The 17,282-nt window shown below is 37.7% G+C and overlaps 2 protein-coding genes across 2 annotated transcripts; both read right to left on the bottom strand.

Moving 5' to 3' along the window:
- Nucleotides 1-12,893: 12,893 nt before the first annotated feature.
- LOC117278216 (uncharacterized mitochondrial protein AtMg00820-like) lies at nucleotides 12,894-13,379 on the bottom strand. Its single transcript, XM_033657656.1, has one exon. The coding sequence runs from the start codon at nucleotides 13,377-13,379 to the stop codon at nucleotides 12,894-12,896; it is 486 nt and encodes a 161-aa protein (XP_033513547.1).
- Nucleotides 13,380-16,576: 3,197 nt separating this feature from the next.
- On the bottom strand, nucleotides 16,577-17,143 carry LOC138908037 (uncharacterized). Its single transcript, XM_070198673.1, has one exon. It carries the CDS (start codon nucleotides 17,141-17,143, stop codon nucleotides 16,577-16,579), a length of 567 nt encoding a protein of 188 aa, XP_070054774.1.
- Nucleotides 17,144-17,282: the final 139 nt, after the last annotated feature.

Genomic DNA, 17,282 nt, shown 5'->3' with positions numbered 1-17,282 from the left:
TCCTCCCTTCAATTGGGCTATGCATGCAGGATTGTCTTCGTATAAAATTGTGGATTTTTTCTCACATTCCAAACCACATTTTTCTCGAATAAAATAAATTATTGATCTCAACCATACGCATTCCCTACTTACTTCATGAATAGATATTATTTCGACATGATTTGAAGAAGTAGCAACAATAGATTGCTTTATGGAGCGCCATGATATGATAGTACCTCCACATATAAAAACGTACTCGATTTGAGATCTAGCTTTACGGGGATCAGATAAATAACCCGCATCTGCATAACCAACAAGATCTGCACTGTCTTTGTTAGCATAAAACAAACCCATATCAAGAGTTCCCTTTAAATATCGCAATATATGCTTAATCTCGTTCCAATGTCTCCGTGTAGGAGAAGAACTATATCTTGCTAGTAAATTAACAGAAAATGCTATGTCAAGCCTTGTAGCATTAGCAAGATACATTAGTGCACCAATTGCACTGAGATACGGTACTTTGGGACCAAGGAGTTCCTCATCCTCTTCTGGAGGTCGGAACAAATCTTTATTTACTTCAAGTGATCGAACAACTATTGGTATACTCAATGGGTGTGCTTTGTCTATGTAAAAGCGTTTTAAGATCCTTTCTGTATAGGCAGATTGATGGATAAAGATCCCATCTGCTAAATGTTCAATTTGCAGACCAAGACAAAGTTTTGTCTTTCCAAGATCTTTCATCTCAAATTCTTTCTTAAGATATTCAATTGCCTTTTGGAGCTCTTCTGAAGTTCCAACAAGATTTATGTCATCAACATAAACAGCAAGTATAGCAAATTCTGAAGCTATTTTCTTTATAAAAATACATGGACAAATAACATCATTTATGTAACCCTCTTTCAGCAAATATTCACTGAGGCGATTATACCACATGTGTCCAGATTGCTTTAAACCGTACAAAGATCTTTGTAATCTAATTGAGTACATTTCCCAAGATTTTGAATATGCTTCAGGCATTTTAAATCCTTCAGGGATTTTCATGTAAATTTCATTATCAAGTGACCCATACAGATAAGCTGTAACCACATCCATTAGATGTATTTCAAGCCTTTCACGTAAGGCTAAACTGATGAGATATCAAAATGTTATGGAATCCATAACTGGTGAATATGTTTCTTCATAATCGACTCCAGGTCGTTGTGAGAATCCTTATGCAACAAGACGAGCCTTGTATCTTTCAACTTCATTTTTATCATTCCTTTTTCATACAAAAACCCATTTATGACCAACTGGCTGTATACCAGCAGGTGTTTGGACTACTGGTCTAAAGATCTCTCTTTTAGCAAGTGACTTCAATTCCGATTGAATTGACTCTTGCCATTTTGGCCAATCAGATCTTTGTCGACATTCTTCGACAGATCGGGGTTCAAGATTCTCACTATCTTGCATAATGTTAAGTGCAACATTATATGCAAACATATTATCCACCACTATTTCTGATCGATTTAAATTAATCCCATCACCAGTAGAATTTATTAAAAGTTCCTCACTCACTTGAGTCTCGGGTTCATTGATTTCTTCAGGAATCTCAGAACTAATCAGATCTTGGGTCTCTTTAGGAGATCCCTTCATAATATCATTTTGATCATTTGTCGATTTTCTTTTTCTAGGATTTCGATCCTTAGAACCCAAAGGTCTACCACGCTTCAGGCTTGCTTTAGGTTCACTAGCTCTCATGCTAGTAGATGGTCCTGCTGGGACATCAATTCGGATAGGCACATTCTCTGCAGGGATATGCAACTTAGTTATCCTTTTCAAATCAGTAAATGCGTCTAGCATTTGATTTGCTATATTCTATAAATGGATGATCTTCTGGGCCTCCTGATTACATATAGGGGTACATGGATTAAAGTAAGATAATGATAAAACTTTTCACACAATTTCTCTTTTGATTTCCTTTTTCTCTCCCTCTAATTGTGGGAAATTTATTTCATTAAATCGACAATCTGCAAATCGAGCACTAAATAAATCTCCCGTCAATGGTTCAAGATAGCGATTAATAGAGGGTGATTCAAACCCAATATATATTCCTAACCTTCTTTGGGAGCCCATCTTACTGCGCTGTGGTGGTGCTACTGGCACATATACAGCACATCCAAAAATTCGTAGATGGGCAATGTTTGGTTCATGACCAAAAACTAATTGTGACGGAGAATATTTATTATAATGTGTTGATCTGAGACGGATAAGTGATGCTGCGTGCAAGATAGCATGATTGGGTTTTAAATTTAATATTTGTACATATTTCATGAATTAAAGATACCAAATATATTACTTTAGCAAAAGCTATTGGGTTCGGCCGAACCCGTAGGTCGGCTTGTCTCTCCGCCCTGGTATCGACTGCTCTCAATAAGTCTCTTAGACCAGGGAAATCTGTGAGGACTTTGTTGTGTTTCTCTCTCACACAGAGGCAGAGATAAGATTTGAAACTTATGGGTTATGGATTCCAAATTTTTTTAAGTTAGTGGGTTCTAAATTAATAATTTGTACATTTTCAATGAATTTCTTAAGAAAATACATGATCTGGACCAAAGTTACTGAGTTCGACTGAACCCGTAGGTTCTACTCTCCCTCCGCCCCTGCCAATGTTACGTTACACTTTCAAGAAAATCATCAATCTTAATAATAAGATTGTCATGGCAAAGCAATTGAAACGAACAGGTGAAATGAATTTACACCAGCATTATCATCTATAACTATGAGAAAGTAGTATGTGCGATATGCTTCATTACATATTCGTACCTCAAAAGATCAAAATAAGTATTAAAAACATTACATATATCTAGTTAAATTTTGGTTGCTCATCTTTAATGGTTCAGACGATATCCAATTATTTTGATATCGACAAACAAATCACGATACGACAATCTACATTAATCGTTTAAAGAAACTTGTACTTTATTCTTGGCCAAACCCATAAGCGGCTCCTTAAAGTTGGGTCCACTTTTCATTTTGACACATTTATTCAAGTCTTTTCCATTTTGACACTTCAACTAATTCCATTATGTGCCACTTAAACATAAAATATTGACCAGTCAAAAATACAAAGAGAGTGTAATTCACTGGCAGCTTACGTGGCAAAACAACAAATGAAATGATGACATGTGGCATTTGTTCCCAAATAATTTAAAATAAATTTTGAGAAAAAAAAAAAGAAACTATATTTTCAATTACGCCCACCTCCGTCATCTTCTCCGCTCACCCCATCCTCTAGTACTAGAGCTTTCACCACTGAAATTTTCACTGGCTTCAATAAAAAATCTTTTATCACCGGCTTCAAGTTGTCATTTCACTTAGATAATTTCTCCATTTTGCCTTCAAATTTGACCATCATTTTTTATTTAGTTGATTCACTGCAATATAGAGAGAACTGATCTTTTGCATATCTGCATCAAGAAACCAAAGATGATATTCTTACATAACTAATGAATTTAACTAGCTGTAATTGGAAAGAGAAATCTATTGACATTATGGAATTTTGTAACATAGTTTTGTGCTATGATGTTCCTGGATATCATGAATAGGGGTTACATAGACTTGCTCATTTTTTATATAATGATAGAGAAAAGATTTACAAGGACTGTGTACACAATCCGCCGTTTATTTATCATATTAGTGGACATAGAAGTGGGAGGGAGGGGTAAGGAAAAATGAGGGTGGCGTTCGAAGGGCTGGTGGGTAGGGGAAGGCCAGAGGTGATGACTGAGAGAGAGGGAGGAAGCAGAAAGAGAAATAAATCAAAAAACAAAAAAGTTCAGCTTTCCTCGCGCAAATCACGCAATATGACAAGTGAGCTTTTTGTGTTTAAGTGGCACACGAGGGAATGAGTTGAAGTATCAAAATAGAAAATATTTAAATAAAGATGTCAAAATAAAAAGTGAAGCAACTATAAAAAAAATGACACGCAGGTATATTTTGCCGTGTTATTATAATTATTTTCAAAAACATCAAATCTTTAGTTTCAACTATAAATATTAATTAACAAGAACGGTTTTTCAAACTTTCTACAGTTTGATTCTTAACATTCACTTAGTTTAACCTAGTTATGATAGGTTATAATTCCACTTATGCCGATAGACACCTCTAAGACATGATCCTTTTTTTTTTTGGTACAACATGATTGATTTCCATATTATAAATTTTTTAGATCTGATTAGTCTATATCTACTCGTGTTTTAGTGTTTTCTTGCTTTACTTCTCTCATTCTCATTATACTCCTGTGCTTTCATAAGTTCTTCCCGACGTATAGCACTCCCTGTCTGTATGTTACTTAAAGGATCAAGAGTGCTCAACAATGCATTTCAAGAGTTAATCAGAATGGGAGAAAATAATTGATCATTGGTTCTATATAAAACTTTCGTCTTGCTTAAAACCAACTTCTTAGTTAGCTAAATATTAAATATATAACATGGTTCAGTAAAAGCAAATCAATATCAAAGTTGGATTGAAATTTGAACACGTATCTTCCTCCTTGAAAAGGGTGACACTCAATCCCCCAAAAAAAAAAACACTATTCTTTGCCTTTAAATCAAGTTCTTTGACCAGAAAAAAAAAAAAAACAATTTCTATGATATGAACTTATTTTATAATTCTATTTCTTTTTTTTTTTTGTGCTATGTGTTAGTAGGGGAATGAAGTCTTGGCTCCAACAAAAGTCTTTTTTTTGTGCTCTCTGTTGAACTAACTTCGGAAGGTAAAGTATCGCCATTCACCAGTGTGCGCACCTATAAAAATTTGTTGCTGCAATATCTTGCATAGTAACCCCGCGATCAGTGTGCTCTTCTTGATCAATCTTGATTATGTTATAAATATATTATATTATGAATGTTTATTTAGTATTTCGTTATAAATAAGCTTCCTGAAGAAGCTTATTCATATGAGACTCTGCCGTAAATATGTTTATCTATTTAGTACTCTATTGGAAATAAGCCTCCTGAAGAAGCTTATTCTTTCGGTACTCCGTTATAGATAAATATTACCCATGGTAGAAAATTATCTATATCTAGCACAACAACTTAGATTAGCAACTTACAAGCAGCTTACACAGCAACTCCTTTTCTTCTATAAATAGAGGAGAATTTAGTTCATTATGTACATAAGTTTGAATAATATATCAGTTTCTCTCTATACTTGTCTTTACTTTACTGTCTTTATTTTATAACACGTTATCAGAACGAGACTTTGCCATCTCGAGAAAATACTTTGAAAGTATCAGAGGTATGAACTTTCTTTTTCTAAATAATGTCAAATCTTTCTAAACTTGAGTTTGTAGCCCTGGATATATCGGGCAAAAGCTACATGTCTTGGGTGCTTGATGCAGAAATTCATCTTGATGCGATGGGTCTGGCAGACACCATCAAAGATAAAAATCAGGCATCAAACCCAAGACCGTGCTAAAGCAATGATATTCCTACGCCATCACCTTGATGAGGGCCTGAAAATGGAATATCTTACTGTTAAAGATCCAGTCATACTGTGGAATAATTTGAAAGATAGATATGACCACCTGAAGATGGTCGTTCTTGCACATGCATGTTGTGATTGGACTCATCTAAGGTTACAAGATTTTAAATCTATCAGTGAGTATAATTCTACTATGTTCAGAATTATTTCCCAATTGAAACTATGTGATGACAATATTACTGATCATGATATGTTGGAGAAAACTTTCACCACTTTTCATAACTCGAATATGCTCCTGCAGCAGCAATATCGAGAAATGGGATTCAAAAAGTATTCTAAACTTATCTCACATCTTCTTGTATCAGAGCAACATAATGGGCTATTAATGAAAAATCATGAAAGGCGACCTACTGATTCTTGTCCATTCCCTGAAGTGAATGAGATGAACTTCTACCAAGCTAATCGTGGAAGAGGACGTGGCCCCAGTCGTGGTCATGGCCGTGGTCGGGGAGGAAACTCTAATCATGGTAATAACAATGCACCGAAGAACCCTCCTCACCACCAGGAGTGAAAAAGGAAGGAACAAAAGCATAAAGCAGTGCAAGCAGCAAAGCCAGAAAATGCATGCTATAAATGTGGAGGAAAAGGGCACTGGTCACGTACATGTCGTATGCCAAAGCATCTGGTTAAGCTGTATCAAGCCTTCCTGAAGAAGACAGAGAAAAATGCTGAAACAAATTTTATTTCTGAAGATAATTTAGACTTCATACATTTGGATGTAGCTGATTATTTTACACTCCCAGAAGGAAAAACAAGTCATGTGATCGGTAGTGAATATGTAAAAATATAAATATTTTAATTTTTGTTATTTGTAGTAGATAGTATGGTTATGTAATTGTTGTACATAAATAAAAGTTATGCTTTGAAAATAATGTTTACTATCATATTTATTTTGTTTATGTCATTTTGAAGAATATGAATAATCCTCAAATTATGTTTGGATCAAAGACCAATCATGAAGATATTTGTGTAATTGATAGTGGAACAACTCATGCCATATTCAAAGATCAGAAATACTTTTCTTATTTGCATGAGGAAAAAATAAATGTTTCAACAATTTCTGGTAATATAAGTTTGATTGAAGGCTCTGGAAGAGCTACTGTATTTCTGTCTAAGGGAACAAAATTTATTATCGACAATGCATTGTTCTCCTCCAAGTCCCGAAGAAACTTGTTGAGTTTTATAGATATCCGTCGAAATGAGTATCATGTTGAGACAATAGATGAAATGAACGTGGAATATCTTTGTATTACAAAAAATATTTTTGGCCAGAAATGCATTGTAGAAAAGTTACCAACTTTATTTTCTGTCTTATACTATTCAAAGATTAGTACAGTTAAAGCACAGTCTATCGTAAACCAGAAGTTTACTGATTCAAATACTTTTGTGCTTTGGCATGGCCGTTTAGGTCATCTTGGATCAATAATGATGAGACGAATTACTGAAAATTCGAGTGGGCATCCATTAAAGAACCTGAAGATTCTTACAAATGATGAATTTTCTTGTGATGCTTGTTATCAAGGCAAAATGATCACTAGACCATCACTAATGAAGGTTGGCATTGAGTCCCCTGCCTTTCTAGAACGTATATATGGGAATATATGTGGACCTATTCACCCACCAAATGGGCTATTTAGATATTTTATGGTCCTAATAGATGCATATTCAAGATGGTCTCATGTGTGCCTACTATCATCTCTCAACCTGGCGTTTGTAAAGTTATTAGCCCAAATAATTCGATTAAGGGCACAATTCTCAGATTATCCTATAAAGGATGTTCGCCTTGATAATGCTGGAGAATTCTCATCTCAAGCTTTTGATAATTACTGTCTATCAGTTGGAATAAAAGTTGAACATCCTATAGCTTATGTTCATACTCAAAATGGCCTTGCAGAGTCATTTATTAAATGACTGCAATTGATAGCAAGACCACTACTTATGAAAATAAAATTATCCACTACTGTTTGGGGCCATAACACTTGAAATTGTAGTCTCAAAATCCAGAACTCATAAGATTGAAATCCTAGCTCCGCCTCTAAACATTGGCCATGTGAAAATATGTTTTGATAATTTGAAAAGTGTAGGACTATTAAGAAATCGTTTTCAGGTGAATTTGAAAAAGTAAACACACAAGAAATCTTTTTGGCCATTGTCATTGTAAAATGGAAGCATATAAGAAATTGTTTTCTCACCGTGGAGGCTTTTTATCTTCCCCCCCCCCCCCCTAAAAATAAGGATATTTAGGTTATTAAGAAGACTATTTAGGCTTTTATTTTTTTTTTTGTTTTAGATTTTCCACTTTTAGAATAACAAATATAGATATAGATAATATGAGTATGACCATGTATAAAAACATTGATGATTAGTCCTTAGACCGTCAAAAAAGCTAGTCCAAACTAGTTATGTAAGTATTACTTATTTTTATCGACATAAATATGTAAGTAGAAGTGCAATAATTTACCAAACAAATAAATGAAAGAGAAATAGAATATGGGGATGCCACTTAATAGATACTTTTTGTTTTTTCCCGGGGGGGGGGGGGGGGGGGAATTAGTAAGTAACATGATAGTTCATAAGCCCGGTTTGACCATAGATTTTGTAAAGTTTTTTCAATTTGTTTTGCGGCAAATACATGTTTGTTTATAGATTTTATTCATATTTTGACAAATTTTCAAATCTCAAAACCAGCTCAAGAGCTATATTTGGCCCAAAAATATTACCGTTTGATTTTTAAAAAAAAATTAAAAATTACCCCAAACTTTTATATTTTATAAAAAAAATTCACTTTCTGTTATTATGACCCAACTTGATAGAATTCGAGGGTCCACCAAACTATATAGAGAACCAGATTTTCTATTAGTTTCCTCAGATTACGCACACACAACAGTAAGTAAATGACACTGAGAGTTTTTACGTGGAAAATTCCCAGCTCACGGGATTAAAAACCACGACATATCCTTGTAGGATTTCAACTTCACTACTGAGCAAACTTTTAGATTACAACCTATTGTAACCTAGGAATTAACCTCTTAATCCCTCACTAACTTGTAACAACTCTATTACAAACCACTTTGTAATAACTCTATTACAAAGATTTTACAACTCGACTAACTCTAGCCAAGACACAAACATAAGAGTTTATGATTTACAAAGGGTTTCCTACACAATGCTTCTAAGTAAGCTAAGTAGGAATTACAAGTAAGAACTTTTACAAAGGTGCAACTCAATTAAGGACATATAATAACTTAATATGGGGAACTGGTCCGTAGCAGTGTTGTTCTTTGTTTTTGATGCACTTGAAAATCGTTTTCAGGATGATCAATCACTGTGGGAGTGCTTGAGTGAATTCTCTAAGTGTTCAAGTAATGTTTTGTCTTTGGTTTAATATTAATATAACATTGATGATATCACTTGAATGGTGTAAGCAACTTGGGTGCAAGATCCTTCCCAATTGAGTTAACTACTGCACTGTATTGTATTGTTGTGTGTGCAGGCAGCCACTTTCTAACTGTTGGAGGGTTGACTGGTCCATCGGTTCCCCTTGTTGATTATTTAGCTTCTTAAAGACTGATGAACCTCTCAAGCTTAAGTCTGGTTATTTTCACATACTTGAGAATGTGTATCAGGTTTCTTATTATTGACATTAAGTTTGTTAGATCATCAAAACATAAAATAAGGTACTTATAACCTATCAATTTTTCCCATTTTGATGATGACAAACTTATAATTGAAATACCCACGAAGAACCATAATGAACCAGAAATGGCAATGCTTAACCTTGAATTCCCCCTGAGTCTTTGTTCCCCCTCAATCAATGCACATCATTTATTCAATTATGCATATTCTTCCCCCTTTTGGTATCATAAAAAGAAGAAAACCAAGTAAAAGCAAAAAGAAGTCCAACGTGGTTAACTCATGCCACATGTATGCACACAAACATGATAGAAGACAGAAACATAAGAGCAATGTATACATAGCAAAAAGGGAAAAGCTTTTATTAAACAGTTTGGATTTTACGACAGGAGCAGTTTCAATGTTGCCAGCAACCATCCACAATTCAAAACAAAAAAAAAAGTACCAACCACAAAACATCATCAGAAAAGTCATAAAAAAACAAAGAACGGACACTTAAAACTTGACACTGGAGGGGACATTATTTAGGGAGCACCGGAGGAAGAGGGCTTAGAGGAGTGGGCAAGGGTTTTGAGGACTAGATCCATTCGAGCATTCGCCGACATTTTCTCATTGAGCAGTCTTTCTTTCAGGTCCTCCACTTGTTTCTTGAGCTCAGCATTCTCCTTAGTCAGGCGGGCAACCTCTGAGCTTTGAGAACTACTGGAACCAGGTGCCTCCTGAAGCTGACTGAGCTGACCCTTAAGAATAGCATTCCTTGCTTTTAACTTCCTGATCTCCTCCGTAGCACTGTTCTGAGCGTTGATCAACTGAAAAATGGTAGAAGTGCTTCCAACTCCTCCAACCTTATCAATGCACTCACATTCTTCGAGAGTGGTCTTGGAGAAAGTCTGCTTCCTAGTGCCCACTTTAGCTTGTCCCAGAGGGACCTTAAAGAACTCAAAAACCTTGGTGAGAAGGAACCCATAAGGCAGTCGATGGTTACCATCTTTGAGCTCTGCCACTTTTTGCATGTGTTCAATCATAATCCCATGCAAGTTAATGGTAGTGAAGCCATCCAGCGCTTCCATAAGAACCAGGTCGGCTCTGGAGGTAATGGATCTTCTCTCAGCACAGGGAAGCAACACTTTGTTCACCATCTCAAACAATAATTGGTACACTAGAAGGAGGGCCTTCTTGTGGACTCGTTCCCCCTGCTGGATTGCCTTGTCCTTAACAATAGCATTTATGAAGTTGGAAGAGCAGGATCCTTGGATTGATGACAACCCTTCAGCAAGCACACCCAGAATCGACCCCAACAAAGCAGAGTCCATCACAATGTCAACCCCATTCACCAGTACACAGATGTGATCATCCTCAACTTTGAAGAAGTCGGCATAGAAGCTCCATACTTCCTCATCATACACTTTTGGAGCATCACTTGTAAACAAGTGTGTCCATTGTTGGAATTCACATATTTCAACCAATTGTCGCATCCCTTCCAGCACCAAAATGTCAAGGGCAAATGTGCGGCCCTATAGTACCTTCTGATTCCTCAATTTTTCTTTTCCAGCACTCTGGGATTCATCAACTTTTGCCTTTTTGGAGGAACCAGATCCTCTTCGACATCAACTTTCCTTTTTACAGACTTGCGAGCAGTTTTTCCCTTCTCAACGGACTTTGCAGACACTGTTTTCTCAGACACAGTTTCACCAGAATCTTCCATCACCTTGTGACCAGATTTTTCACCACCTTCTTCCACCAAATTTTCACTAGAGATAACATCATCACTCTTGTTTGGACTCTCAATACTCACAAAAGATTTCTTTTTAGACTTGGAGAGAGAGTTCTTCTGTGAGTGCTTGTGAGTCAAGGAACCAGGTTTCTCGTCCACTTCATCATCCACAGTGACAACATGCACTACCTTCTCATGCACAACCTTCCCATCATTCACCAATTTCCTCCTCTTTTGACTGACTTGACTTTCCTTAAGAGCGGACTCAAGAGCCTCCTTTTTTTGCAACCTTGTGGTAGGTCGCTTAGGAGTTGGCTCTAGAGTAGCAACTGGTCTACGCCTAGCCCGGATAAAGCTAGCAATAGCTATATCATCAAAATCCTCTTCACTATCCCCATTATCTTCACCAGATACAGATCTTATCTCAAGCATCACCACAGACAGAGGCTCAACATAAAAATGAGGAGAAGGAGCAGGGTCAATACTGACCTGGGACTCTTGAGAGGACCCCTGAGTTGGAGCCTCCGAGGAGGGATAAGGTCCTTCATTAAGTACCCCAGTAGTATTGTCATGTGTTGACTGTTCAACAGGCACAAGCTCCCTACTTTCTACCAAGGTCTTAGACTCTTCCCCCTGAGGCTTAGACCCATCATCACCTCCTTTGTTAATAACTCATTCAACCGCTATAGATAGCATATTTTCTATTGTATTTTTCTCTTGTAACTCCATGAAAAACGCAGGAGAAGGAGGAGTGTTACCTGTGGACTCAAGAATAGGAACTGCCTTTGTTGATTCAGCATTCTCAGGACCAACAGTTTAGTCTGCATTTAAGCCTTCTTCCATAGGAAGACTGGAGATTTCCTGATTTTCCTGTTCGTTAACAGTACCCTTTTCACCCAATTTTTTCGGCGAGGCAGGAGGAGAGCTCGTAGCCACAAACCTTTAGGAGTCGAGGTTTTGTGGCGGAGAGTGAGTGTGGTGGTGACTCTGTCCTATGGTTTTGGTTAGTTGTGGTGTTGAGTGAGGAGTCTAACATTGGTGTTTTAACTGATGATGTGGCACTATTTTATCCTTTCAAAATTGTGCATGAGAGAACAAAGAAACTACTAATATGTGTCAGGAGAACCAGGTTCCCTAACGGATCTTGCAAGTGCTCTTTACCCTTTTTACCAGCATGCACTGCATCAACTGCTCTGTAATCATCATGCGTGTCTACCTGTAACGGTATAGAGATGAGTTAGACTTTGCCAGAAAATATTGTTTAGCTAATTTTACCTGTACATTTCTTTCGTAGTCAATTATTGAGGGACCAGATTCTCAGTTGGGTTTTATCAACCCCAGTGCCAGGCGATTTCTTTCAAAATATTCTCTGCTCAAGGCTTTGGTGAATATTTCTGCAATCTAATCTTCTGTGCTGTAGAATTTCATACAAATGAGCCCATTTTCAACATTGTCTCTGAGGAAGTGGTGACGCACATCAATGTGTTTGGTTCTCTTATGTTAGACTAGATTCTTGTACATGTTGAGTGCACTTGTATTGTCGCACAGGAGAGGCACACAGTCAGAGAACACTCCAAAGTCTTCCAACTGATGTTTGATCCACAGCAATTGAGCACAGCAAGAGGCATCTGCTACATATTCCGCTTCTGCAGTTGAGAGTGCCACCGAGTTTTGCTTCCTTGTACCCCATGAGATTAGACAGGAACCCAGAAAATGTGCCATTCTAGACGTGCTTTTCCTGTCCACCAGATATCCTGCATAATCAACATCATCATACCCAATAAGATCAAAGTTATCTCCTGAGGGATAGTAGAGAACCAAGTCTCGCGTTCCTTTGAGATATCTTAATATTCTTTTGGAAGCCTTCAGATGAGATTCCTTTGGATTAGATTGAAACCTTGTACAAAGACCCACGCTGAATACAATGTCCGGTCTGCTTGCAGTGAGATACAAGAGTGACCCTATAATGCCTCTATACATGGTCTGATTTACAAGGGAATCAGGTTCATCCATGTCTAGACGAGTGGTTGTGGCAATAGGAGTGTCAATAACTTTTTATACTTCCATGTCGAATCTTTTCAGCAGTTATTTGATGTACTTCTGCTGACTTATCAGTGTTCTCTTTTGATATTGCTTCACCTGAAGTCCCAGGAAGAAATTTAATTCTCCCATCATGCTCGTGATTCTCAAATCCATGTGACTGCTTGACATAAACTTCTTCTTTTAGGAAGCCATTCGGAAATACACTTTTGACATTCATTTGGAACAATGTGAACTCCATATGAGATGCAAAGGCAATAAAAATTCTGATAGCTTCCATTCGAGCAACTGGAGCAAAAGTTTCATCATAGTCAATCCATTCTTCATGATTGTAGCCTTGAATTACAAGCCTTGCCTTGTTTCTTGTTGTACTTCCAAACTCATCGAGTTTGTTCCTGAATACCCACCTGGTTATAATAGTTTGATCTGCAGGTTGAGGAACCAGGTTCCATACCTTGTTCCTTTCAAATTTATGCAGCTCCTCTTGCATGGTTGTGATCCAGTCTGCATCTTTCAATGCTTCTTTGATATTTTGGGCTCTATTTGAGAAAGAAAGGCTGCGAAGGCAAGTGAGTTTCTAGCTTTTGACCTGGTTTGAATTCCTGAGTCAAAAGGAGTGATTATGTTGTCAAGAGGGTGTGAACTTTTGTGCTTCTAATTTGGTACCTGAACCTCATTGGTAGAAGACCCAAGTATGTCTGACTGATGTTCTTGGTTGCTTCTTATTTCTACAAGTGGAGTACCTTGGACTGCATCGACATCTATGTTTTCAGCTTTAATTGTTGTGTTTGTGGGACCAGGTTCTTCTCCAATGGATGGAGATGTAGTTGCATCATCTTTACTGGATTCCTTGACATGACTCATCATGTCTGCCTTCCATTTGCCATGTCAATGACTTCACCTGGAACCGATAAAGGTTCTCCATCTTGATCATCATGTTTGTCCTTCTCACATGAGATGTGAGATTCATCAAAGATCACATGTATACTCTCCTCAACACATTGAGTTCTTTTGTTGTATACTTTGTAAGCTTTGCTTTGGGTCGAGTATCCCAGAAAGATTCTTTCATCACTTTTGGCATCAAATTTTCCAAGCGCTTCCTTGCCATTGTTGAGAACAAAACATTTGCAGCCAAATGTCCTCAAATGCGTTAGCTTGGGCATTCTTCCATTCAGTAACTCATCAGGTGTTTTGTTTAGAAGGGACCTGATCATGCACATGTTTATCAAGTAGCATGCGGTGTTGACTGCTTCTGCCCAGAATGTTTTTGCAATTCCACTGTCAATTAGCATTGTTCTTGCCATATCTTTAAGAGTCATGTTCTTCCTCTCTACAACACTATTTTGTTGTGGTGTTCTTGGAGTTGAGAAATTATGAGTAGTGCCATTTTCGACACAGAATTCATCGAATTTGGCATTATCAAATTCTTTCCCATGGTCAGATCTGATGCAAGCTACATTACCTTCCATCTTCACTTGGATCTTCTTGACAAAAGCAACAAATACTTGGAAGGTTTCATCATTGGTTCTGAGAAACATGGTCCAAGTGAATCTGGAGTAGTCGTCCACTATCACAAAGATATATCTTTTTCCTCCTCTGCTTGGCACCCTCATAGGTCCACATAGATCCATATGAAGAAGATCAAGTGGCCTTGAGGTACTAACTTCCTTTTTGGGCTTGAAAGAGGATCTGACATGCTTTCCTTTTGCACACGCATCACACACCTTGTATTCCTTGAAGCTTGACTTGGGCAGACCACGAATCAGGTCCTTCTGGACTAGTTTGTTCAATAGTGAAAAGCTTGCATGCCCCAGCCTTCTGTGCCATAATTCGGTATCATCATCAACAACTCTTAGACAACTGAGATCACCACTCTGCAGGGACTCAAAATCAGCAATATAGATGTTCTTGTATCTCTTGGCCATTAACACCACTTCACCAGTCACAAGATTTGTGACTGTGCATATTTTTGAAACAAATTCCACCTTGTTTCCCTTGTCGTATATCTGAGAGACACTCAACAGGCTGTGCTTCAGACCATTGACATAGTACACATTTTCAATGGAGTGAGAGAGTGACTTGCCAATCCTTCCAACTCCCAGAATGTATCCCTTTTTTCCATTTCCAAAGGCTACACTCTCTCCTTGCAGGGCCTTCAGTGAAAGAAAATCGTTTGTACTTCCAGTCATGTTCTTTGAGCAGTCACTATCCATATACCATTGTTGGCTGCTCCCCTTCACTGCTCTCTGCACAAGGAAATCAAGGGTTAGATTTAGGAACCCAAACAAGTTTGGGTCCTTTGTAATGAGGAAAGGGATGAATGAGAGTTCTTTTGGTCCAAGAAGGCATCATGCGTCTTTTATATGATGGTCCAGGTTCTCTATCAGTAGTTACCTTCTTAGCAAACACTTTGTTTTTCTGTTGAGACTGAAACTTAGCCTTACAGGTTTCCTTAAAGTGCCCAGTTTTACCACATTGAGTGCAGAGCTAATTTTCAGGTACAGTAACGTACTTGCTATGAGGGTTGTAGGGAGTTTTTCCTTTTGGAATACGATTCCCTGCTTGTTTCCCCCATTGTTTGTGTACATGGAAGTGATAACATCAGAGGACCAGGTCCACTTGAGTGATTTTTCAAGATCACTCTTGACTCTACCTAGTTCTTCCTGAAGTTGTTTGTTATTCTCAAGTTCAGCACACAGACTAGATTTCACCGATTTTATCTCATCTTCAAGCCTAAGATGTATTTCATCCACAACTTCCTTTCCCTTTTGAAGAATCTCATGCCTACCTTCTCCTTTTAGTTCCTCAATTGTATCCTTCAGATCTACAACTACTACTAATAAATCATCTCTCTCATGCTCTATGCTAGCAACTCTTTTGATCAAGACATCTTTTTCTTTTTCAAGACTCTCAATAGTTTCCTTCAAATCAACCACCACTACTACTAGATCATCTCTCTCAAGTTCTAAGTTAGCAACTTTTTCAGTTAGGGCATCTTTTTCTTCTTTCAAACTCTCAATAGTTTCTTTCAAATCTACCACAACGACTACTAGGCCATCTCTAGATTGTTCTGCTTCTCCTAATTCCACAATCAGAGCATTTTATCATTTATAAGACTGTGGTATGCATCTATTAACACATTTTCCAAAGACATGAGTTTTTTAGGAGAATAAGATTTCAGATTTCTCTGAACATCTAGAAAATTTACCTCATCGTCGTCGTCGTCATCTTCATCATCATCAGATTGAGCCATCAAGGAAAAAATAAAGTCATAGCAGTTGCTTCACTTTCTACTGCCATCATTGAGCTATCACCATGATCATTATCTTCTTCAGATTCACTGGAGGAGTCTCCCCATGCAGCAAGAGCTTGCTTCACAACACTGTCAGCGACATTCTTTCTCTTGAAGCGTTTATCAGGAACAGGGTTCCTCTTGACTGCTTTGTCTGTGTTGTGCTTGAATTGATCTTGCTTTAGGAGGGGACAGTCCTTGATGAAGTGTCCTGGCTTGCCACATTTATGACATAGGTCATAATATTTTGTCTTGCTAGAACTGTCCCTTTTTGGAATGCCTCCATTTCTGCAAACCATTTTCTGAAATCTTCTTGTCAAGTAAGCCATATCACCATCCTCACCACTTGAATCATTGTTGTCTGTCTTGAGGACCAGGTTCTTCTCTCTTTTGGGCTATCTTCTTTCATTGTCCTTATTTTTCTTTATTTCATACGTTTTCAGATTGCTAATAAGTTCATCAATGGTCTGCTTCTGCAAGTCCTTTGCCTCTGTGATAGCGTTCACTTTGCTTTCCCAGGAACTGGGTAGTACACTAAGTATTTTCCTGACAAGTTTGTTTCTTGGAATAATTCCAAGAGAGTGAAGCTCATTGATGATAGATGTGAAATGAGTATGCATGTCTTGGATGGATTCATCTTCCTTCATCCTGAAGAGCTCGTATTCAGTTGTGAGCATGTCGATTTTGGATTGCTTGACCTGTGTTGTTCCTTCATGAGCTATCTGGAGAGCTTCCCAGATTTCTTTGGCTGACTGGCATGCCGATATCTTGTTGTATTCATCAGGATCAATACCACAAACGAGAATTTTCTTTGCACGAAAATTCTTTTCTATGGCTTTTCGGTTGGCGTCATTGAAATCTTTTCTTGTTTTGGGAATGTTTACAACAGGGTCGCCACTGGTTTTTGTGGGAATGAAGGGTCCATCACAGATGACGTCCCAGAGCTCGAAAGCTTCAGCCATGATGAAGTCGTGCATCCTGGTCTTCCACCATCCATAATACTGGCCATTGAACCTTGGTGGCTTGTAGGTAGACTAACTTTCTTCAAAGTTTGGTTGAGCAGCCATGAGGATCCTTTCTAGGTGTTAGCCTGATAGAAAG

The sequence above is a fragment of the Nicotiana tomentosiformis genome, chromosome 3 (genome assembly GCF_000390325.3).
Source record: "Nicotiana tomentosiformis chromosome 3, ASM39032v3, whole genome shotgun sequence".
NCBI lineage: Eukaryota > Viridiplantae > Streptophyta > Magnoliopsida > Solanales > Solanaceae > Nicotiana > Nicotiana tomentosiformis.
The sequence above is the reverse complement of the archived record's forward strand: the minus strand, read 5'-3'. Positions and strand labels throughout refer to the sequence as shown.